General features: G+C 32.0%; 1 protein-coding gene across 1 annotated transcript in view; it reads right to left on the reverse strand.

Moving 5' to 3' along the window:
• Nucleotides 1-26,052, reverse strand: part of LOC134714906 (semaphorin-4F-like) — a 99,323-nt gene that overhangs the window by 41,187 nt on the left and 32,084 nt on the right. The window contains exons 9-19 of the mRNA XM_063576604.1: nt 22,963-23,088; nt 21,509-21,630; nt 20,990-21,098; nt 19,763-19,811; nt 17,414-17,555; nt 16,465-16,645; nt 15,887-15,993; nt 14,132-14,319; nt 13,502-13,537; nt 12,822-12,883; nt 10,791-11,090 (exon numbers count right to left, since the gene is read on the reverse strand). Of these exons, the coding sequence (XP_063432674.1) occupies nt 10,791-11,090; nt 12,822-12,883; nt 13,502-13,537; nt 14,132-14,319; nt 15,887-15,993; nt 16,465-16,645; nt 17,414-17,555; nt 19,763-19,811; nt 20,990-21,098; nt 21,509-21,630; nt 22,963-23,088 (1,422 nt within the window). The remainder of the gene's footprint in view (nt 1-10,790; nt 11,091-12,821; nt 12,884-13,501; nt 13,538-14,131; nt 14,320-15,886; nt 15,994-16,464; nt 16,646-17,413; nt 17,556-19,762; nt 19,812-20,989; nt 21,099-21,508; nt 21,631-22,962; nt 23,089-26,052) is intronic.

A 26,052-nucleotide genomic window follows, 5' to 3' on the forward strand; every position in this document is an offset into this window, starting at 1 on the left:
TAAAATTTAATTTTTGTGTTTTACCAGAACCATTATGATCACACTTTAATTTCAAATGATAGTTCACTCGGACTAAATAAGCCCGGCTATCAACAATATCTATCTCATAGAGAACAAAGTCCACCACTAGTTTAGGTCTATTAAGAATCGTTTCTTCTGCTAATTGGTGTTTATGTTGGGGTTTTTTCTGAGGATATATGGTAAAAGACGAAAGTCAAAAAAGGTCGTGGTTGAGTAAAACTCATACCGCATAGTCAGCTTTAAAAGGCTCCTAATGGAAAACAATTCAATCGAGAAAACGTGCGGCTTAATTTATGCACAAAATAATGAAAGAAAAACAAATATATAACCACTGAATTACACGGTCCTGACTTCGATCGGACAGGCACATACAAAATGTGGCGGGCTTAAAGATGTTAGCGGGCACACAACCTCCCTCTAACCTGGAATTTTGGTGTAACAGTACTAGTACTGCAATGGTCTCGTAAAAGACGCTTAGGTAACGAGTTTAATGTTCCGGAATAACACAAGGCTGCAAATTGTTCTAAATGATAGAATGATATTTATGTTTTAATTTCCGTCTGATTGTAAAACGTTTCTATGTCACATTTTTGTATTTTTACCTTTAATGTGGTACCCTTCAGTTTACGGTTTTGTGAAGTCACTTTAGAATAAAAATTAAAATTAAAAAAAATTGTTAAATTTCCCGCTTTTTTCGTAAATATTTTCGATGCAAACATCATCAAGGATCATCGGAATGATAAAGAAATAGATATAATACCATCCCCGAGTAAAACTTCCAAACTTAAAGTTGGCTGTTTTTTTTTCAGATGGAAATTTAACGCTTTGAAAAAGAAAAGACAGATGATTAAAAAACAGTATTTTACATTTGAGACGACAAAATGTATTATTGCAATACTTCATGCAAATTTTGTTGGACGAATTCAAAACAATTTCGTCAAAAACCCAAAAATAAAAACATCATTTTTACCTTTTTTTTATTACGGAAATTTCCTATAATTTGTCAATCAGCTTCACCATTTATTTTTTCCTTAACAATGAATTTGATAGTTTCTATGTTATTATGTACATTTTCTAGGATAAGTTTAATTAAGTCTTTCCACTTTTCTGTGGAAAGACTTATTGTATTTCTTCTGATTATTATTATTATTATTAGGTCTTTCCACTTTTCTGTGGAAAGCCTATTGTATTTGTTCTGATTATTATTTTTTTTTTTTTTTTTTCCGCTAAATTTTGTTCTTGCGATAAATGTTTGTTTCGCAATATGTCGCTTAGATTTTTTTCATATTGTATCGTATAGTTTATGCGCTTTTAAATTTCACCCTGCTAAGCCGAACCATTTTCTTTGTAAGAGTTATCTCCCTATTCACTGTTTGTCATGTGTGTGCATCTCCTTCGTAACAAAATAAGAAAGCGACAAAATTCTTTTTACAAATTGTTCGTTACATCCTCAGGAATTTTTGGCTAATTTGGATCGAAGCGATTCGATGAAATTTTATAGGAGTTATCTACCTTTACGGAATAAATTTGTCGGTATGTTTTTTTAACTCATAAACCGTTAACCGTATAACCCTGGAATGTTTTTATTTGAGTCCCCTGATTCCTAACTAAGAAAAGTAGGTCAAGGTCAAAGGTCAAGGTCATATTTAAGATTTTAATATGTCTTTGATTTCCCTATAATTCTTGAATGGTTATAGATACAAAAAATTTAAGCAGTGAAAAATGTTGAGTACTTCAAGGGGCAACTTTGTTACATTATGACTGTATTGGTTTTACCATTATGTAAGGGACATAACCCCCATTGATGGTTTATAAAAAGCCATTTTTAGGCAAAACTCTTAAACAAAAGATCCTTGACCCATAGGGTCTTTTGCAATGACATTGTGAAGCAATGACCTTGACAAAGGTCACAAGGTCAAAGGTCAAGGTCATGTACATATGTGATTTGGGGCACTACTTGAATTTTTTTATGTGTGTTTGCCAACCAACCAACCAACCAACCAACCAACCAACCAACCAACCAACCAACCAACCAATCAATCAATCAATCAATCAATCAATCAATCAATCAATCAATTAATCAATCATGATCATGATCAACCAATCATGTTTCCGTCTCATGTGTTTAATATAGGGTCCAAGATCTTCTTTGTGTCTTTTTCCGTGTTTCAATTGACCCTATCCAATGTGTTTAACCAACCAACCAACTAATCAATCAATCAATCAATCAATCAATCAATCATGATCATGATCAATCAATCATGTTTCCGTCTCATGTGTTTAATATAGGGTCCAAGATCTTCTTTGTTTCTTTTTCCGTGTTTCAATTGACCCTATCCAACGTGTTTAACCATCCAACCAACCAACCAACCAACCAACTAACCAACTAATCAATCAATCAATCAATCAATCAATCAATCAATCAATCAATCAATCAATCTGTATGACTGTTTAATCATGACAGTTTATTGAAGGAACAAACTCTCAATTATTCAAGAAAAATTGAAATTTAATATTGTTCTTACGTCACTTCTGAAAAAAAATCCACATGTTCTCTGAAACTACAAGTACAATCGACCTCAAAATTTGCAGTCAGCAGGGCATACATGTACTAAACGTTTATAAAAAAACTTGGTGCAGATATCTCTCAAAGCTTTTCCTAGAGAAAAGGAATGGCAATGCCGTAAAAATCGCTTGCTAGGTCCGTAAATCTCAGTAAAAACCTACAATAAAATGTCCGCTCCGAGTTTGAAATACTAATCTGTGTTACAAACAGGTGCTGAAAAATGTACATTATCAGAAAATAATCAATAAATGTGTTTTAAAGTTACACCGGATCAATTAAATCCAAAACATGCACTACTTGTGAACTGTCATCAAAATGTCAATTTCCTACAATGACAAAAGAAATTACATTGTGTTTATTCCGTCTCTATACATGTTGTCTGTTCAAAGTCCCCACCTAAAAAGAAATAAAAAGACTAAGTTTTTCTTAATATAAACCCGCGTCACGTGGTGTCTCTTCAATCTGGCGCGCGCGCTGTACCGAAAATAAAATAAAAACTTTCCAAACTAAACATGAAACTTCTCCTATAACAATAATATAGACCCCATACAGAAACAAAAAAACCAGCAAACAATCAAAAAAACAACCCCCCCCCCCCCCCCCAGTAAACTTGACCCATAAAATATCAGTCATCCGAAGCCAAAATTGCAATGTATAACAAGCGTACATCTCACAGGAGTTTTTAATATTGTAAATAAGGACTTTCAACGTTATTACAGATGAAATAAAGTGTTTAAAAATATAGTATAGTCAATAAAATTTTAATGACTATTACTTTTCACAATTGGATGCTCTTCCATGGCAAATGCTGAGGTTGGTCCAAGTTCGAATTAACGAAAGCAGCTATGGGAGATCGTTGAACTTTTATTGCCGAATGCATTATATGGTATTCAAACTGTTTTTTTGTTGTTGTTGTTGTTTATTTTTACAATGTAAATGTGTTATGACGGCCAATGAGACAACTATGCACCAAAGTGGGTATCAGCAATAATATTATAGTCCAACGTATGGCATTCAACAATGAAGAAAACCTATACCACATAGTCGGCTATAAAAAGCACCGATACAAAAAAAAATAGATTTAAAACGAGAAAATAAACAGCCTATGGGAAACTAATGAAATATTTATTAACGAAAAACAAATGACAGATCTATAAAAAAATGTATTACAGGCTCCTTACGTTATACAGGCATATACAGATACAGAATGCGGTTTACTATTCATGTGACCCTCAACTTTCTCCCTAATCTAGGACAATGGTGTAGCAGCACAACATGATAAAAAAACTGTACAGTTGCAATTGGCTCAACTAAAAACATCGTTACAAGGCAAAAAAACAATACACCTAAAGTACGGAAATAAGAGTAAGTGTAGTACGTGATAGTTATTTCGAAGCCAATTACAACTAAAAATAAAATCAAGTTATTTAGGAGTTAGTATTAGTTAGTATATTTATGGCTATTGCGTCTTTATGGAACGGAACGAAACGGAACAGAATTTCATTTAAAGTATCCATATGGAGCGTCTATCAAGACTTCGAAAAATCCTTAAAACAAAAACAAAAACTTAACGATATATTTAATGAAATTACGTTCCGTTGCACCTTTAAAACACAACAATATATCTAGTGATGTTTTGATTTTTCAAAAAACAAAGTCAATGGCAATTTCGGCAAAATCACCGTAAAAATCGGATATGATATCTCGTTTTAAATAAGAATTCGACAGGAGTAGCAAAATTTTCATGATAGATCTTTTTTTTTATTTATCATAGAATTTGATAAAGTCTAGTATTCTCATCTAAGTGTGTTTACACCACTGTCTTAATCTAAACATGCAGATGATGGACTTGCTTAACCTGACCGCATTTTGTACCGGTGACCCCAAAGGGTGCATGAGGAATATAGATATGGTATATTTGGTCTTCTTCCGACCGGAAGTACATTCAAACCTTTGATGAAATCGGGTGTCCATTTAGCTGTAGTGAGTGTCTTCTAAAATAAGCAGCCCCGATAACTTGCATTGAGAGTGCAATCCCTCTGCATGTTAAGAACCATTCGACAACTCTTTGAGGAGTTCATATGTGTCATTTTGAAGGACAATTCAATCCCAAGCACACACACACACCATTTCCACCACCACAACCACCACCATCACCATCTCATCCCGTTCAACCTTTATCATAGGACACTCATATTGTATCTTTTGGTAATTTATTATGTACAATGCATATCATATTTACCATAGAACGTTAGCAGAAACAACAATAAATCATATTGCACTTGCATCATTAAACCAACCTAACGTTTCTATCCTACTTTTCAAGTTAAAATAAGTATGCAGGAACCTGGGTTCATATTTTAACGCTGTTTTTTTTTATCGTGCTGACAATTTTGAAAATGGCACATGTTTAGAAGATCACAAAACTTTATGTGTTTCAAAATGCTTGTAATTACTGACTTTGGTAAAATTTAATTTTTGTGTTTTACCAGAACCATTATGATCACACTTTAATTTCAAATGATAGTTCACTCGGACTAAATAAGCCCGGCTATCAACAATATCTATCTCATAGAGAACAAAGTCCACCACTAGTTTAGGTCTATTAAGAATCGTTTCTTCTGCTAATTGGTGTTTATGTTGGGGTTTTTTCTGAGGATATATGGTAAAAGACGAAAGTCAAAAAAGGTCGTGGTTGAGTAAAACTCATACCGCATAGTCAGCTTTAAAAGGCTCCTAATGGAAAACAATTCAATCGAGAAAACGTGCGGCTTAATTTATGCACAAAATAATGAAAGAAAAACAAATATATAACCACTGAATTACACGGTCCTGACTTCGATCGGACAGGCACATACAAAATGTGGCGGGCTTAAAGATGTTAGCGGGCACACAACCTCCCTCTAACCTGGAATTTTGGTGTAACAGTACTAGTACTGCAATGGTCTCGTAAAAGACGCTTAGGTAACGAGTTTAATGTTCCGGAATAACACAAGGCTGCAAATTGTTCTAAATGATAGAATGATATTTATGTTTTAATTTCCGTCTGATTGTAAAACGTTTCTATGTCACATTTTTGTATTTTTACCTTTAATGTGGTACCCTTCAGTTTACGGTTTTGTGAAGTCACTTTAGAATAAAAATTAAAATTAAAAAAAATTGTTAAATTTCCCGCTTTTTTCGTAAATATTTTCGATGCAAACATCATCAAGGATCATCGGAATGATAAAGAAATAGATATAATACCATCCCCGAGTAAAACTTCCAAACTTAAAGTTGGCTGTTTTTTTTTCAGATGGAAATTTAACGCTTTGAAAAAGAAAAGACAGATGATTAAAAAACAGTATTTTACATTTGAGACGACAAAATGTATTATTGCAATACTTCATGCAAATTTTGTTGGACGAATTCAAAACAATTTCGTCAAAAACCCAAAAATAAAAACATCATTTTTACCTTTTTTTTATTACGGAAATTTCCTATAATTTGTCAATCAGCTTCACCATTTATTTTTTCCTTAACAATGAATTTGATAGTTTCTATGTTATTATGTACATTTTCTAGGATAAGTTTAATTAAGTCTTTCCACTTTTCTGTGGAAAGACTTATTGTATTTCTTCTGATTATTATTATTATTATTAGGTCTTTCCACTTTTCTGTGGAAAGCCTATTGTATTTGTTCTGATTATTATTTTTTTTTTTTTTTTTCCGCTAAATTTTGTTCTTGCGATAAATGTTTGTTTCGCAATATGTCGCTTAGATTTTTTTCATATTGTATCGTATAGTTTATGCGCTTTTAAATTTCACCCTGCTAAGCCGAACCATTTTCTTTGTAAGAGTTATCTCCCTATTCACTGTTTGTCATGTGTGTGCATCTCCTTCGTAACAAAATAAGAAAGCGACAAAATTCTTTTTACAAATTGTTCGTTACATCCTCAGGAATTTTTGGCTAATTTGGATCGAAGCGATTCGATGAAATTTTATAGGAGTTATCTACCTTTACGGAATAAATTTGTCGGTATGTTTTTTTAACTCATAAACCGTTAACCGTATAACCCTGGAATGTTTTTATTTGAGTCCCCTGATTCCTAACTAAGAAAAGTAGGTCAAGGTCAAAGGTCAAGGTCATATTTAAGATTTTAATATGTCTTTGATTTCCCTATAATTCTTGAATGGTTATAGATACAAAAAATTTAAGCAGTGAAAAATGTTGAGTACTTCAAGGGGCAACTTTGTTACATTATGACTGTATTGGTTTTACCATTATGTAAGGGACATAACCCCCATTGATGGTTTATAAAAAGCCATTTTTAGGCAAAACTCTTAAACAAAAGATCCTTGACCCATAGGGTCTTTTGCAATGACATTGTGAAGCAATGACCTTGACAAAGGTCACAAGGTCAAAGGTCAAGGTCATGTACATATGTGATTTGGGGCACTACTTGAATTTTTTTATGTGTGTTTGCCAACCAACCAACCAACCAACCAACCAACCAACCAACCAACCAACCAACCAATCAATCAATCAATCAATCAATCAATCAATCAATCAATCATGATCATGATCAACCAATCATGTTTCCGTCTCATGTGTTTAATATAGGGTCCAAGATCTTCTTTGTGTCTTTTTCCGTGTTTCAATTGACCCTATCCAATGTGTTTAACCAACCAACCAACTAATCAATCAATCAATCAATCAATCAATCAATCATGATCATGATCAATCAATCATGTTTCCGTCTCATGTGTTTAATATAGGGTCCAAGATCTTCTTTGTTTCTTTTTCCGTGTTTCAATTGACCCTATCCAACGTGTTTAACCATCCAACCAACCAACCAACCAACCAACTAACCAACTAATCAATCAATCAATCAATCAATCAATCAATCAATCAATCAATCAATCAATCTGTATGACTGTTTAATCATGACAGTTTATTGAAGGAACAAACTCTCAATTATTCAAGAAAAATTGAAATTTAATATTGTTCTTACGTCACTTCTGAAAAAAAATCCACATGTTCTCTGAAACTACAAGTACAATCGACCTCAAAATTTGCAGTCAGCAGGGCATACATGTACTAAACGTTTATAAAAAAACTTGGTGCAGATATCTCTCAAAGCTTTTCCTAGAGAAAAGGAATGGCAATGCCGTAAAAATCGCTTGCTAGGTCCGTAAATCTCAGTAAAAACCTACAATAAAATGTCCGCTCCGAGTTTGAAATACTAATCTGTGTTACAAACAGGTGCTGAAAAATGTACATTATCAGAAAATAATCAATAAATGTGTTTTAAAGTTACACCGGATCAATTAAATCCAAAACATGCACTACTTGTGAACTGTCATCAAAATGTCAATTTCCTACAATGACAAAAGAAATTACATTGTGTTTATTCCGTCTCTATACATGTTGTCTGTTCAAAGTCCCCACCTAAAAAGAAATAAAAAGACTAAGTTTTTCTTAATATAAACCCGCGTCACGTGGTGTCTCTTCAATCTGGCGCGCGCGCTGTACCGAAAATAAAATAAAAACTTTCCAAACTAAACATGAAACTTCTCCGGTAACAATAATATAGACCCCATACAGAAACAAAAAAACCAGCAAACAATCAAAAAAACAACCCCCCCCCCCCCCCCCCCCCCAAATTCAATTAATTCTATAGGGGGAAAGACCACCTACAATTGCTTTTTTAAAGCAATTGATTTATATTTATTATTTTTTTTATTTTTTTCTTCCGACAAATTTTGTTCTTGCGCAAAATGTCCGTTTCGCAATATGTCGCTTAGATATTTCTCATATGGTATCGTATAGTTTATGCGCTTTTAAATTTCACCCTGCTTAGGCGAACCATTTCCTATGTAAGAGTTATCTCCCTTTTCACTGTTTATCCTCTGTGTGCATCTCCTTCGTAACAAAACAAGATAGCGACAAAATTCTTTCAACAAATTGTTCGTTACATCCTCAGTAATTTTTGGCGTATTTGGATCGAAGCGATTCGATGAAATTTTATAGGAGTTATCTACCTTTACAAAATAAATTTGTCGGTATGTTTATTTAACTCATAAACAGTTAACCGTATAACCCTGGAATGTTTTTATTTGAGTCCCCTACGTCCTAACTTAGAAAATGAGGTCAAGGTCAAAGGTCAAGGTCAAGTACTCAATTGTGACTTTTGCTAGTTTTTGCATTTTTTCTGACACTTTGAAAGATACATATTAAAGAACAAGTGCAAAATGTCAGCTTTATTGTAATGAAGATATGCTACATTTAGTCTTATACAATTAAATGGCATCTTAAAGGAGTTGTTGCCCCTGAAATGTCTTGATATGAGGTTATTTGATTATAACTTCAATAAGGTTCATTATAAAGACATTTGACCTCATACAAAAGGTTGAGTGACAAATGACCTTGAAAAATGGCTACCGGAAGTGACCTTTAGAAAACCGGAAGTTGCTTTTTTTGCAATTTTTTCACCTAAAAGTACCCAGAATCCATATATTTTGTCATATAGATACATAAAACAGATTACTGAAGACTAAAAATGACTTCCAACAAACCGGAAGTGGCCAATTATCTCCCATTCTACATACAAAAGTATATAGAAACTAGATATTTTTGGAATCAGTGTGAAAGAAGCTATCATATGAGACCGGATGTGACATTCATTTTACCGGAAGTAGCATATTATCTCCCTTATATCACTCAAAAAGATAATCAAACCAGCATTTATCTCATCAGTATGAAAAACTATCTTCTTATGAAAATTTCTTTGGTGTGGAAAGACTTTCAATTGTTCTCTGAACAATTGGTTTTTAATTTTGATTTGTTTTACTTTCGTTGGTTTTTTTTATATATATAAAGATATGGTTGTGATAAATTCTCTTAAACGTTAATTCTAATTGGGTTTTTGAAATGGATTTAAATATACGAAAATTATCCGTTTTTAAAAGAAAATTCTTGAGGTAATGGCAAAACAATTGCTTATTATGTTACGTTAAGTTATTGTTTTAGTACAACAGACGAAAAGGCAAACAAGTCGCTTCACGATCTTAAAACTGTTTTGTTAGGGGAACATTAGTACTTGCACAACGAGTTTTGTTGTGCTTTTGGATTTGATAAAAAAATAACAAATAAATTGAAAAACGTCTTAATTTTTATATGTTATATGGTTGTTTAGAAGTTAATTTCACAGAAATATCCATTCATTGATTACAAAATGATTTCCTCAGTTTTTTCAATACTTTTAATATTTAAAAGATTTTTGGAGTTATCATTATCTTCCAATTCGGACTTTATAATTGGTAGAAATACGTATAAAATGAATATAAAGCAAGCGTGTCGTTGATTGAGTTGTTCAACCATCCCGATATTATTTCAACAATCTAACAATCCAATCTATTCTGCTATCTACAATCGAATTTGAAATACATCAAATCATACTAGAATTAAAAATCCTTTAAAATATGGCTTCCGCAGGCAGTTGAAAGACTGTTTCACTGACTTTTGTTTAAAACTGAATTGACATCATTTTAGTCACTCCAAGTAAATGTGATTGTTTTTGCTCATTGTGTATATCCTTCATATTAGTATTAATTTAATTTCCCCCTCAACCTGCTCGTCCGAATTTAAAGCATTCAATCTCTAAATTCGATAGGCTATAAACAAGACAAACACAGATATAGGATTAGTTGCTCGCAGTAACATCTTATTTTCTCTTGCGATACAATAGTTTATTTTACTTTATTGTACATATTTCTTCAATCGAAACAATATATAAACATATGCCATATACATGTAACATAGTTCCTCTTTCGCATCGTTTCTTTTCCCCCGGCTAATGCCTCCAACGCCTGTACGTACAATAAACATAGCAGCAACTGCACATATCCGACGTAACTGCGAGCACCTTCGATACTAATACATTAAATCCCAAACTTTATATAGTACCTATAAACCCCACCCATAAAAACCGCCGAAACTATTCTTGTGCCTCCTGCACCTAACATCAAACTTATAAATAGAACATACTGTTACAAAACCAGTATCCCAACTAGTTATACTAATTCCCATCTATAAATAATAACTACAAATAGCAAACGGGAAAAACCCTATTTCAAACGAAATAAAATACATGGATTACATAGTGATTCAAATTGATATTTAACTTTTATATTGAATTAATATTTGACGTGGATGTCTTACCTGAATTTGAGGTTGATACCATTATAGGATCTGTGTGCGGACTGGTTCCAATTTTATTTTTTGAACACAATTTAACTTCATACACATTTGACGGCTGAAGACCAGACAGTTCATATATCTGTGGATCGTCATCCGAATCAGTAGGATTAACAGTAACGTTAACACAAGAACCTGTGTTAGATATATATTGTATAACAAACGTCTGATCGTGACCGCCATCAAATCCAGGTATCCACCTTAGTTCAAGTGTATATGCAGTCGTCTGTGTTGCACGAAGATATTGAGGTTTTTCTGGAGGACCTAAATCATATAAATATAAACCTTTCTGAAATTCCTAACTTATCTTGACGTCGAATTGATATTATGATAACTGCTTGCGAAAATGTAATATTGATACCATTCAAGGAAGACTTAATCCCGAACAATAAATGCATAACAACTTAAAAGTCATTTATTTTTAATAACAAAGAAAAAAATGGATGATAAAAATACTGCTCTTGATTATAGACCACACAAATCTCTCTGATACACAATGAAAACATTAAATGGTAACCGATTTAAAAAATAAAGACGCTTAACTGTGACGATAAGACTGCAGGTGCTTTTTTCCAAAGAAAGATATATGAGGCCAAAATATTCAGAGAAAAAGTCAACATACTTAGCGTTTATTAGACCTAAGCGTATCCGTTATTTAACTTTGCATTTCACAAAATCAAAAGAACATGGTCCCAAATCATCATTAAATTTTAAGGTACAGAAAGCAATATTGTTATAAAATAGGAAAATTCATTCATTTACAAAACAAAATACTAGGCAACGTTTAGTTTGTCTGCTGCTCTATTAGAAATCTGATGATTTTTCGAACCTGCATTTTTCTGTCTTTTAGCTATGGAAAATATAATATTCATGTCAATTTTCGTAGGTGGCCGTTTTTTATTTGCTGGTGTTATTTTCCGTGGAAAGGTTTGTTAACTTATTATGATTATTTTTCTGACTTTTGACTGAATGTTTTGTACACCACATTCGTTTTGTTTTGAAAATTGTAAAATATTTTTAACGATTTTAAAACTGACATAATAACTTGCAATGTACTCTTTAAGTTGTATTTTTTACCTCCCCAAACACTGCTTATATTCTAATCAATTCCTCTTTTTTGTTTCTGGTTGTTTTGGTGGTTTATATCAGTTCTCTGTTTTCTATGTTGTCTTTTATGTACTGGTGTCGGTTGTTTGACTTTTTTCTTTATCTTGGCATTTTCAGTTTTTTTTCGACTTGTGATTTTTAATGTGTTTGGTACTTTCGCTTGCACTGGTTATGGTTTTCTTTCTTTTTTTCCCTCTTTCATTGCTACTCTGCATAAACCGTTTTAGATATTAAAGAAAAAGGATTACTTAATTTTTATTTGTGACCTGTCGCAGCCGTAAATATTTTGATAAAAAATTCACAGTGTCATTAATGAAGGGTTTTGTCTCCTGAAGCTAAGATGCATGATGCTATAACTTATTGACAACAGACAGTTATAGTACAATAATACTCTGGTTTTAAGTAATTTCTTTGTAAAAATGAAATTGCGTTTAAGGTAAAGGTTTAAATGTAGTTGTAGAATTTTACTTTTTTTTATATTAAAAAAAAAAATGATGCATGCTCAAAATATGTAGTCTTTCTTATAATTTTAGGAACAAATATGGCACTATAAAGGTTAATTTGTGTAAATCAGAATTAGTCGTGTCAATCACTTTATCATACAAAAGTATTTTAACAGTAACCGGATTAGCTATCTCCTGACAGCAAAATTGTATAGTATGATTGTTAATCAGACAACTATGCGCAATTGTTATAATTAAAACGGTGTATTACAATTTCATCAATATTATCAACAGCGTCATTAATTATTGGAGTGACCATTATTTTTTTTAAATACACAAACCTGTATTTTTGCAATCGGCTGAAGGCAATAAAAGCTAAAAAAAAAACCAACTATATATATCACGTAAAAATTAAAGCTAGTCAACCATTTTAACAAATACTTACAGGATTTCGGTGTGATAATTGATATATCATAGTTTTCATGTGTATAAACATCAGTTACAGTCCTGTGAAGATAACAAGTTAGCTGATAGAGTTTTATATTACAATTGAAAAAGTACATTTGAAACAGAGAGATTACTAGAATACCGTGTTGGATACGTTTAAAGAAAAGACAAATAAATAAAACATTAAAAAAAGTGATTTGTCCAAATCGCAACCTAAATAAATATGTGTACTTGTTCCGTGCAAATGGACGCCATACTGATCTCCAAAACATATAAAATGAACTAAAATTAAACACCATACACGACTTACAGATGCCAGAGTCTCCGGACTTGGAACAGGCGCATATTTGCAGTTGGTTGCTACATGCTTAGTAAGATCTCACCCCCCTACACACACAAACACACACAACTCCACCCAATGTAGAAAAAAACAGCTAAACGCACAGTTAAATTCTGTTTAAAAGAAGTCCGAGTCCGATGTCGGTATAGATAATCATTTCAATGAAACTATGACAATGCTATATAAACTAACCAAGGACTACTCGCAGTCACTTAAATATCTATGATGAGTTTACACACCATTCCTTGACTATTTATTTGTACCGCTAATGAAGGACCAGATCGATTATTTAAGATTGATGTATGTCTTTAATAATACGAATTTTTGAATTCCCTTACCCAAATGTTCTTAGTCTGCTTTTTCCAACGAATCTCCTGAAATTCAAATGTTTATGATTTTACTTAAATCCATATTTTGTATTTGAAAACAGAAAGATTGATGCATGCATCTTTTCTAAAGATCTTAATATTTATTGAAAATATCAAGACATACTATTTATATTCATGTTTTTATGTATATATACCCTAGCCGGAGGTTAAATAGAGTTTAAAACCAATTAAGGAAAATTTGGACGATAAAACCCACATATGAGGTTTCTGACTTGCTACAAGAACCTGCATATGCTTATTTTTTTTTTTTTTTTAAATCTGATTCCGCTGCATGTTTTGTCTTATCTGTTATTTCTCATAATATGAAAGGAATAAAAAAATAGTACCGCAAAACCGCTTTTACTTTTAAAAATTCACGGAAAGCAATAACATTGAAAGCAAGTCGGACGGAATAATGTTTCGATTTCAACGGGTGACCATTATATTACTTTTTGTTAATCGTTTGTATTTGTAGGTTAAAAAAAGTCTTAAAAAGCACGAAGTGCTCAATCGGAATGTCAGATTTAAATATCTGAGTGACACTTAAATAAAAAGAAGATAACATTTTTATGTATTAAAAGCATATATGACTAGAATTACTGTAGATTATTGTCGTTGATATATTCTATGGTACGGCATCTGTTGTACCATTGATATTCATTATCTGTCCTATTCACCCATCCACAATGAGGATCTTTTACGCATTCATCTATCCATATGTGTTTCTCACAGTTGATAACTCGTATACGTCTAACAGAGAAATCTGTACCGATAAACACTGCATCATCCTATAAAATAATGAAACAATAGTAAAATAACAAGGAAGTGTAAAAGATTTGAACAAAATACCTACGTGTAATAATAGAAGATATTAATTTACTTATTTCTAATATATATTACTTCAAATTAAAATCTACTAAGGATAGAGTTGCATCTAGGAATAGAGTTTACATCTTATACAAAATATTTTTTGGGATATTATTTCATACATTCGCTAATATGATACAAAAAAGATATAGATATCAAACGATATCAACCAATGGTACATATAACAGACAATTGCCGTATTCTCCACTTAATACATTGTATACAGTGATTTTCTGACGAAAACACTTGTTTAACCTGGTTTTATAGCTAGTTAGACCTCTCACTTCATTGAAAGTTGTTTAAAGTTCCTTTGCATTGAAAAATTTGGCGAGCAACCCAAAAAAAAGTCATTGGTTCATATCATCAACACTTTCGATGAAAGCGAAAAGATGAAGTAAAATTTAACACTCTTTATGGACAGATAGTTTAAAACATACATAAGGCTTTGAAATAAAGATTGGTGATTTGGTAAAAGTTTAAAATAATCAATGAATCTGTGACTGTATCATTTACAACGAGTCATTGACGTAACGCAAAAATAATGTACAATAATTTTGCAATGGCGGATACACATTAAATTGATTAGAAAAGACCATGTTTTCACAAGACATAATTCCGACCGTATTCAACTGTACTTAATTGCACTCTACTCTGTTCGCCTTAACTTACTTAGTCGTAGTCTGTGTGTCATACTATTGGTTAAGTATGAAATGATCTTGACAAATGCTTGACAGGTCTCGACCCGTCTAGACCTTTCTCGACAACTATCGCAAAAATACATTCTCCGTACCAAACGCCAGTTTTTTTTCGGTATTTGAGTTTACTGTTGTAACATTTGAGGATTCTTACAATACAAGTCTCGACCTTTCGTGACCAGTCTCGCCCTTTCTGGAAACAATTCTCGACTCAGTCTCAAATCAGGGACAAGATAACCAGTATGAACTAATTTAACCGATATAAAATATGAATCTGAAAGGTTATAACTGATGTAAATAAGAAGATTTGGTAAGATTTTCAATTATAGACAGCACTCCACCAAAGACCACATAAAGTAAACGAAGTAAAGAAAACTGTATGGCCTTCAACATTAGTCAAAACCAACGCACATGTACAAAACCATCAACGAAAAACAACTTATATCATGTAGAAAACAACGAAATCACTGAATTACAGGGTCCTGATATTTTGGCCACGAGCATTAATGAAGAGACATGTAAGGTCGAAATGCGCATCTGGTGCAAGAAAATTGGTACCGTTAATTTTATTGGGACAGGCACATATAGTATATGGAGAACAGACATGTTTGCTGGCGCTAACACCTCTATATCTTCTCTTTCCCTGGAACGTTTGTGTAAAAGTACATGACAAGTAAAGTTTTACCTTTTTTTCTGATCAATGAAATTACAATATACATGAATATAATATATATACATATAGCTAGGTTTTCTGAACTTATATTACAGCGTATAATCTGTGTAGATAACTTACGTGTTGTTTAAGAGTCCAAATAACTTCCAAAGACCTCAATGGTTCGTAAGTACTCGTAGTATACGTGTTCCCATTTTTAAAGAATAACTTATAAACTTTTCCTGTATCTAGAATAAAACAAATTAAGATATTAGAATTACCAGACATAAAGTATATAGACATTGTACTAAATGACAGGATTTTAAAGTATTAATTGAAAGTATATAATGTTTTTGAGGAACAATATTACCTTGATTACTATAAAGGTTGTTATTTTATACACTATTGAAAATGATTATTATACCAAATAGAAATGAGAAGCTGTTGTAGGAGTGCACATGCGACAACTTTCTATCCTAATCACAATGAGTAAAAAGTAAATAGTTATAGAATAATGTACGGACTTCAGTACGAAGCCTTGGCTCAAACCAAACAGCAAGCTACAAAGGGCCCAAGAATGACTATTGAAAAACAATTAAACATGAAAATCAACGTCTAATCTATGCAAGATGAATTTTAAAGCAGTATATATTTCTATACGGCAATCAGCTTACGCATTGGTTTAAAACGTTTCGATTTGTAATTAGATTTATGCTTACTTGATGCTGCATAGAACACGATTTCTGTCATATTGCTGTGTAGTTCAAGCTCTTGAAGTTCTTCGTCGTCCATAACAAATATTGGTTTTTCATACATTGGCTGCACTGTTTGATGCATTAATGGATGATCAGCTATAAACTGCAGAACACTTTCGCTGAGAGACATTGAATCGTTTGTACACTACAAAAATGAGGCACATATCTGTTTTTTTAAATTTAAAAAAAATATTTTTTATGTTTAAGCCACTTAAATGTTCAATGTCTTTTCTGAATAAAAGTGGAATGTCTGGTTATCAGCTGTTTGGACATTCTTTATGAAGAAAAGTCCAGTAAGGACGTCAAAATGGATCCAGTTGTATTTTTTTTTATGAATAATTCATTGAACTTAAATTACCTGTTATCATGTTAAGTGGCTTTTTTTACTAGCATATACACTACCTTTTATTTTGAATCATTTACATTTTACAGTTTACTGATCACAAACTGTTTTGTTAATAATCAGAAAATGTGCATAATACATCGAATATATATAATATATTTTTGTTTTAAATGGCAATGTAATTCCGTTTTATGTTAGACTTTCTAATGTGTTTTTTCCAGTTAGCTGTAGCAATGACGGCCTCTTGTGTAGTATACTCTTTAAGATAAACGTGTCTTTTCTTTCAAAGTTTCTATAAAGAACTCTATCTAGTTATTGATATGGATTATTGGAGAATCATTTTCATTCATTTTGGTATTTTGTGGAAATTAAACAGCTAATTCGCGTGATCAATAATATAACATTCACAGTTTCTTTAAAGATTACGATTATTTACAGCACAATTGATTCATAAAAATTTGATAAGTAAGAAACTCAATTAAACTATGTATACTAAGTTATAACAATAAGTTAACCAATGCAAACATAAGGTTTTATAAGTTGTAAAACAAGTTTGCAGTATCAGCTTACTTGGCCTGGTCTAGGTGTTGGAACAGTTGTCACCTCTGTCCAGAACGTATTGGCAGATGTTTGCTCTTTAAACGAACCCTCAAGCGCAGCATCAATACTTGATAGATTAAATGCGCATATTGCTGATGCTGGTGTTCCAGTTCTACAAAATCCACATCACTTTTATTAAGGGAAATATGTTAACATCAAGTTCGATGTTGCCTTTAACATTATATTATATGTTGACACCTAGTTCGAAGATGTCAGAAATATTTCTTTACAGAAAAACTAGACATAACGTGGTTGATATTTAGTGAGTAAAATGTTTTAGTCACAGTTCTATTCTAAGACAAATAAATCACTATGAAAGTTTAGTATTCGTCTTCAAAAGTCATTTCAGACATCACAAAAATATTTATTTCTATTCGAAGTCACGAATTTATTTCGTTGTTACTTATTCATGTTATAAGATACGTGCTAAAGAGTTTCAGTTTGAAATTGTGATAATGTTTGGAATAATTTGTATAATAACAGAGTTTCCGGAGTTAGAAATTAAGTATTTGTAATTATTACTTACAAATTGAATTCGTTTTCAATAGTTAGAACAATAATGGGATAACTGTTTTACGAATTGGTGGTAAAGATTTTAATCCGTTTAAGGTTATTGAACGAAATTTTTGTCATAAAGTAGATTGCATATCGGAGACTTGAACATTCCTAAATGTTTCAATGTGTCATTGAAATCCGATTGCAATACACATTCTGAGGTTTCAAAACACTCGCAAAACACACGCAACACTCAGTAACAGAACACAAACATAGTCTGGCAGTGGGCAAAGTGTTAAAGCAATATCAATATTGTATACAAATACACGCTAACACTATCTGTTGGGCTTTTAAAGTCTGATAATACTCAATTCAGAATAAATATGTATATGGCGCTAACTTTGTTAGAGAGGAATGAAAGGAGATGCTGATATTCAAATCTTAAAACAGAAGATCCAAATAAGTGAACAAATAAAAGTATAGGTAAACGCATACGTTATGCGTCGACGGGGTCAGAGTCTCGTGCTATGCATTTGTATAATATACGTTATTGTCACGAGACAAATGCAAACACGACTCATGAAAATAAAACCGGACCTGCACATATATACAGGTGCCTATGTAATTTAAAAAGGCCCCAAACTATCTGGTCTAGAATACACAGGTTGCTAATTAATACTGCTCCAGTTCGGTTAGAAAATTAAAAAAACTGTCATCATATATTTTAAAAGAAATTCAATAGTAAATCATAATATTACAAAATGGAACAGAACAACATTTGGTTAAGAAAAACAGTAGAGCGTAAAAACCTTCGAGGACGACAATGATATATAAAGAGTGATAAGAGATTGATTTATTTTGGAAAGCTATTCGACACGTTAGGGACGAGCGAAAATTTCTATTAATCGAAAAGCAAAATATAGTTATAAAACTAATAAAAGATACACAATTTATGTAAAACGCATTGTAGTAACATATTTTATACCATGTGACAAATTAAATTACCCCTACTGCTTGTACGAATGTAATTTAAAGCAAAATTTCTTTTATTATGCCATATTGGAATTTATGTTATCAAAAATATGATACTGTTAAGTTTTTGAAGGTTCAGATCGAACGGAAAATTCAGTTTCAAAATGTAATGCGTTATGGGTTATATTTCAAAAAGCATACACCAAAACGTGCCAACAGGTTTCAACGTGCTAAACAATGGAAATTCACTCAATAAAGTAACGTTATTTAAATTTTGTTGAATGAAAAATAAGAATTTCCAAAGCAAGAGTTTGATACACGAAAGTAATAATTAACAAATACGTTATATTTAAGCTTTTGAACTGAGATCTAGATCTAATATAATTTTGAGTAGACTTAAATTGATATATATATATATATATTCGTCAGTCTGCAATAATATATATATTTTTTTAAAAGATCTTTATTAGCAAAGGAGGTTCTAAAAGAAGAGGGGGAAATATTAAAAAGCGAGAGAAAAAATATGTTAATGGGACAATTAAAACATAAGTAGAAGAAAAACACTCAGTTTGATGGTTAATGAAAAAATAAGTTCAACAAATTTTACTGAACAAAGTACAGAAGATACTAAATAAACTCCATGAATCAAAACAACATTCTGACTAATTGTAAGTAATTGTTCATCAAGTGGGCCTTGTGTTCGTTTTGGGCGTTAACCTGTTGAATTAAGGAATAAGGCTATTAAACGGTAAATAATGCGACAGCTTTTGAAGAAAATTACGGTGTCGGAGTCTTTTTTATGGTTGCAGCAACATACAAAATAGGGGAACGATTGACAATTGATGTACTCACGTGGTTATAAATACACCATAGAACACTTTGTCTTTCATTACAACGTCTTCTGGAAACAAAATTAACTATATTGTAATCCATTTAAAAAATGTGATTGTCTTCTTTCTATTTGAAATGAATAGTATATTGAGCAGATTACATTTTCAAACCGGTATTGGTTCTAATTTGAATAGATATTTTAATAACTTAAAGTAGTAACATATATACACATTCATATGTTTACATATGCCTCTGGTTAAAGTAACATGCAATCTATTGATCAAATAGCAATTTTTTTTTGCAGTGCATTGCATATTTATATATCAAGTGAATGAATTGACTATGACAATCACTGCACTGTCGATAATTCTAACCAAAACATTAACAATATATATGTTTATTAACTTTATAGCTCTATGTCTATGATAAATTTTAAAAGCATATTTACTATAGAGGGCACAATACCATTTGTTTAATCATTGAAAAAAAGATTCGGCAAACATTCGGCCAAGTTTGTATCACAGTGAGAACAGAAATAGAATATTCATTCAGTACACATCTCCAGATGTATTTGTAATGCAGATACTTGAAGGTTTATACAAGTCCAATAGACAACATTGACCAACGAAGTTAATTAATGGCGTTTGGTAAGAAGTATTACCGTCAATCTGATAATGTATATAATTTGTGACGGTTTTGCGTCTATCTATATCATTTTTATCATTTTGTATACAATAACAGTAATTTTGAAACATCGTCATATCAGAGCATACACTTAATATTGAATCATGTGTATAGTCATATTTATTGATCCTGTTTTACGGAATAGTTTTGCTACTTAAATTATCATATTCATGTATTTTTAATCTATAAATCCCTATTGATTATAAGTCACATCATCATGAAGATATTTAATTGATGGTTAGTTGTGTTACCGTTAGTGAAAACTCAATAATGCTTTAAACACCTTTTACATGTTGTAAAACATATTGGACAACACGTTGCTTTTACATTCAGTTTTAATTGTTTAAATCTGTGGTTATACGGCATCGTTAATGTTATATTAGAATAAACAATTTACCAAAAGTAAACCGTATTAACGTTGCGACACAAAACGAAGGATGGCTGAAGACACCTTACGATAGAAAATTTTCGAAAGAGTTTTTTTTGGAAAAAGATACATAAAGGCTCAGGTGTTGTTATAGTATTATAGTTAAACACCTTTTATGATAAACTATTCATACATACGTATAGAGTCGAACCTCACTGGAATGTCTCCTGGAATCAAACAATCAAGCCGCACTTTTTGATAGCTTGTCCATTTATTTCTTAAAAGTGAGTTACCTCCAATATCATGCTAAACGATACAATAAATGTAACACATAAAAACAAGATTAACTTGAATTTTTTTTGTCATAATCGCCAGACAAAAGTACAAGTAAACAAATCAAAATAGTAATATACAAAACGGAATTGTTTAACTTCCACTGTGTTTTTAATTCAACTCAGTGGTATGCCTAAGTGATTTCCTCCTCCCCATCCCTTCAAAAGAAGAGAAACCCATACGTCACAAATCAAATAATGATATTCTTCTCCTGTCTGTATCAGTTGAAGCAGAATGTCACCAACAGGTCTTCAATGTAGCGAGAAATTCCCGACGCCGGTCCTCTGTTTGTGTTGCTCCCTTTCACCAGTCAACATACGCTTCGATATATAGATATTTACAAGAAAAGCATGAACAAATATAGTTAAATTTGATAGTTATACCTTGCAAACTTTTGCTACTCTCGAATATACTTTCTTCTCTGCTGGATCAGTTTCTACAGCAGTTTCACGGAAGAAAATCAACACTCGATCATCAACATCAAAAGAACCAACAAACTGAGGATCTAAAGGTGTAAGAATTATAATGGTTAATTGTTTAATCTGTTGAATGTTTCGCTTCTGAGATTTACAAATTGTTTTTAACATACTTAACTTACGGCATACATGTTACGCCAAAGGGTCTTTAAGTGATGCTAGTTGATGTTGTTGAACTATTCCTTTCACTTTGTGAAAATTTTAATATGAAAAAAAATAATATAGGGACGAAAGTAGTAGTTTGTTCTAAAGATTTCAACAATAGAGGACAAGTTTCAATCACATGAAGATGGAAACTATACATTACTAATTGTGTCATCTCACAAAATTTTATAAAATTAAAGCTTTCACGTCAAAACTACCTATCAGAGGTGGCTTTAAATCTACGTAATATGTTCACAATATTTGGTGACAATGATTGGGAATATACAGTTAACGTCATATCCGAGTTCAGTTTAATGAGGCCAGAACTTGTGATCATTCGTGTTATCCCCAATCACACGGTCATAATGAGAGATAGAATGAACATATTTTATTTCCGGTAGATGACATTTTAAACTTTATTCTCATAATAAGATTTTGTGACAAATTCATTAATTACTTGCATTTATATTTTAGGCATTAAGCTTAAAGTCATATGAACGAGTGAGTGGTGAAACATAATGTTTGTACAATTTTTGAACCAATGCATTTATACATCATAAACTTAGTCCTCTGTGCACGATTTTATCATTATTTTCGCAAATATATCATATAATCGTCATTTTTTTTACTTTCTGTTTGTTATGATTGGACAAATATGGCTGCTCATTAAATGCCGTGTTTTGAAGCCGAGTTTTACCGATATTCACCTTATAGTAAACAAATCACAAAAAAAACATGGGTATTGAGCACGTGTTTAACATGTATAATCAGATATTTGTTTATTTCAAAGACAGATCCATGCGTATTTTGGTCACCAGATTTTTACGAGGAGGGTAACGCTCGGGTCACTATGCATACGGAAAATATGTCGGCGAATTGCTTCCTGGAAGCAAGCAATTAAAAATAAGTAAACTTCTTCTAAATGTGAACAAATCAAAGAATTTTCCTCAGAAAAAAGTATATGTACATCAGTTGTATAATGAAAACTATCCATTTAGTTATAAAAAACATATGCATATATTTTTTTTTAATTTGAGGTTTCTTATGACTTTGAAGACTGCAAACATTTTTTCAGGCTTTAAAATTAAATCCTAGGATTTAATACTAAAGCCTAATATCTTTTAGGCAATATACTTGATGCGTAGTGTTGACTTATTTCCGCTAACATTAATATACATAAAAAGCATATATTACCATTTGACCAAACTTCTTCTTACCTTTCATCCATTTTTCACTTATAACTCCTTTCATATAATCAGTAGTACCAGGTATTGGTCTTTGAATTGTAGACTCTGTGTGTGACGTCGAAGCATAGTACATAATGTTTCCACCATCTGGACTTTCTAATGAAGATAATACTGTTTGTACTGTTTGTACTAAGAAACATGCTTACACCAGTAATGTATAGTGAAACACGGAAGTGTTTTCTGTTAAAAATGACTCAAATTTTAATTAACATTTTTACCGACGTTTAAATACTTAGACGGTGGATGACGTTATTTAAAACTACACAAGAAAACAAATACACAAAAATAAGGATTTATTCTAAGACTTATAGTTGGCAAAACATTTTAGCATCGAATTTATACTACTTAATACCGATGGTAAAACGTATGGCCAGACCTTTAAATGATTGGTCTACAAAGACAGGTAATTCATTATTTAAATTTTCCGTATGTCGTTTAATACTGAAATTGTTTTTTTCCTCTATATATATCTTTCTTCTCATAAAGCCAATGCATTACATCGGTACAGAGATAACAAATTCAACAATAAACAAGCGAGAGAGGTTACAAAAGTTACAAGCCTCTAAAAGCTTTCTTCTTAATATCAATCTGTCATGAATAATATTGGCTTAGGGAACAGATGTTTAATATACTTGTAACTTTATATAATTAGGGACTACTGTGTACTGCATCTCATTTATCGGGTAAAATGCAAACAAGGATAACCCACCCATTGTATGTACAAATGATTATTTATGCTCTGATGCATAAATTTATACGTATATATATTGGGTTGATGTTTAAACGAGTTGCATAATTAAGGGATGTGGTATGACTGCCAATTAGACAACTCTCTCAAAGAAACCAACTGACACAGAAATTAACCTATAGTTTTTTTTTTCTTTATAATGGGAGTTTTCAAAAATTAATAAAGGCAACAGTGGTATACCACTGTTTGAAAGTTATAAATCGATTGAGATAAAACATACCCGAGTAACAATCTAAAACCGAGGGAAACACATCAATCATGAAGGGAAACAATGAAATAACAGAAACAATAATGTACAACAACAAAAAAACTAACGACAATGTAACACACATAGAAACAAACAAAAAGATAACAACTGTATTTTTCCTGACTTGGTACGGGACATTTGATGAAATAAATTGTGGGTTGAACCTGGTGTTGTGGCTAGCCAAATATCGGGCTTTTATAGCAATGTTAAATGTTACAATTAAAGGACAACCTTACATGACAGGAATACAGTACAAATAAATGCAAGATCATTCAGGACAGAGAAAGAAAAGCTATATCTGCTGCAAGAAAGACACAAAAAAAAAAAACAATACAATAATACATTTCGACATTCGAATAGTTATCATAAGTACAAGACTTATTATTAGATACGACAGAAGCGCGTGTAATCTACACAAGACTCATCATTGGGGCTCAAATCAGACAAGTAGCCTTTCGAAAAGAGAAAGGTGTCTTCAACTTCTGGGTTTTATCATACAACTGTCTGTATGATGTTGAGGAATGATAAATAAAAACTACTAATCAGATATAGGAATATGTGGTATGAGTGCCAATGAGACTAAGTCTGAATTGATTGTAAGCTAATTCTTTTAAACAATACTGAATTAAGTGCAATTAATGAGTCTACAAATTAACGAATACACTTTGAATTACTTAGAAATGTATTATTTTCTAAGACATGTTGAGATCTTAAATTACTATTTGAAATCAATTTTTTACTAGTCTGCTGGTTGTTGATACACAGAAGCTTTTAAACCAAGAACTCTAAGAGATCTCTTTAAAAATTGTACTGTCACTATCATAAATTAGTAGACTGTAAGAGAATATGTGCTTCCTAGATGACATCAAATATTTGTGGTAACCAGAATCCTGTCCTCCTTTCTTCTATTGTGATCATCCCCCTTTTAAGTGGGTTCGTGTTGCTTAGCCTGTTCTTGTCTTTGTTTAATTTGTATAATGCTTCGGTTGTATTTTGTTTTTAATGGTAAATTCGGCTAGTTTTCGATTTACAAGTTTGGTAATCACTTTAGTGGCCTCTTTCCACCCTTTTTAGCTCACCTGGCTCAAAGGGCCAAGTGAGCTTTTCTCATCACTTTTCGTCCGGCGTCCGTCGTCGTCGTCCGTCGTCCGTCGTCGTAAACGTTTACAAAAATCTTTTCCTCTTAAACAACTGGGCCAAATTCAATCAAACTAAGCCATAATCATCATTGGGGTATCTAGTTTAAAAAATGTGCCACCAAGATGGCCGCCATGGCTAAAAATGGAACATAGGGGTAAAATGCAGTTTTTGGCTTATAACTCAAAAAACAAAGCTCTAAGAGCAAATCTGACGAGAGGTAAAATTGTTTATCAGGCCAAGGTTTATCTGCTCTGAAATTTTCAGATGAATTGGACAACCCATTGTTGGGTTGCTGCCCCTGAATTGGTAATTTTAAGCAAATTTTGCTGTTTTTGGTTATTATCTTGAATATTATTATAGATAGAGATAATCTGTAAAAAGCAATAATGTTCTGCAAAGTAAGATTTACAAGTCAGCATGACCAAAATGGTTAGTTGACCCCTTTAGGAGTTATTGCCCTTTATAGTCAATTTTTAACCGTTTTTCGTAAATCTTAGTAATCTTTTACAAAAATCTTCTCCTCTGAAACTACTGGGCTAAATCAATCCAAACTTGGCCACACTCATCATTGGGGTATTTAGTTTAAAAAATGTGTCCGGTGACCCGCCATTCCAACGAAGATAGCCGCTATGGCTAAAAATAGAACATAGTGGGGGTAAAATGCGGTTTTTGGCTTATAACTCAAAAACCAAAGCATTTAGAGAAAATCTGACAGGAAGTAAAATTGTTTATCAGGTCATGATCTATCTGCCCTGAAATTTTCAGAAATTTTGCTGTTTTTGGTTATTATCTTTAATAATATTATAGATAGAGATAAATTGTAAATAGCAATAATGTTCAGCAAAGTAAAATTTACAAATAAGTCAACATGACCGAAATGGTCAATTGACCCCCTAAGGAGTTATTGTCCTTTACAGTCAATTTT

Source organism: Mytilus trossulus, chromosome 4, assembly GCF_036588685.1.
Source record: "Mytilus trossulus isolate FHL-02 chromosome 4, PNRI_Mtr1.1.1.hap1, whole genome shotgun sequence".
Taxonomy (NCBI): domain Eukaryota; kingdom Metazoa; phylum Mollusca; class Bivalvia; order Mytilida; family Mytilidae; genus Mytilus; species Mytilus trossulus.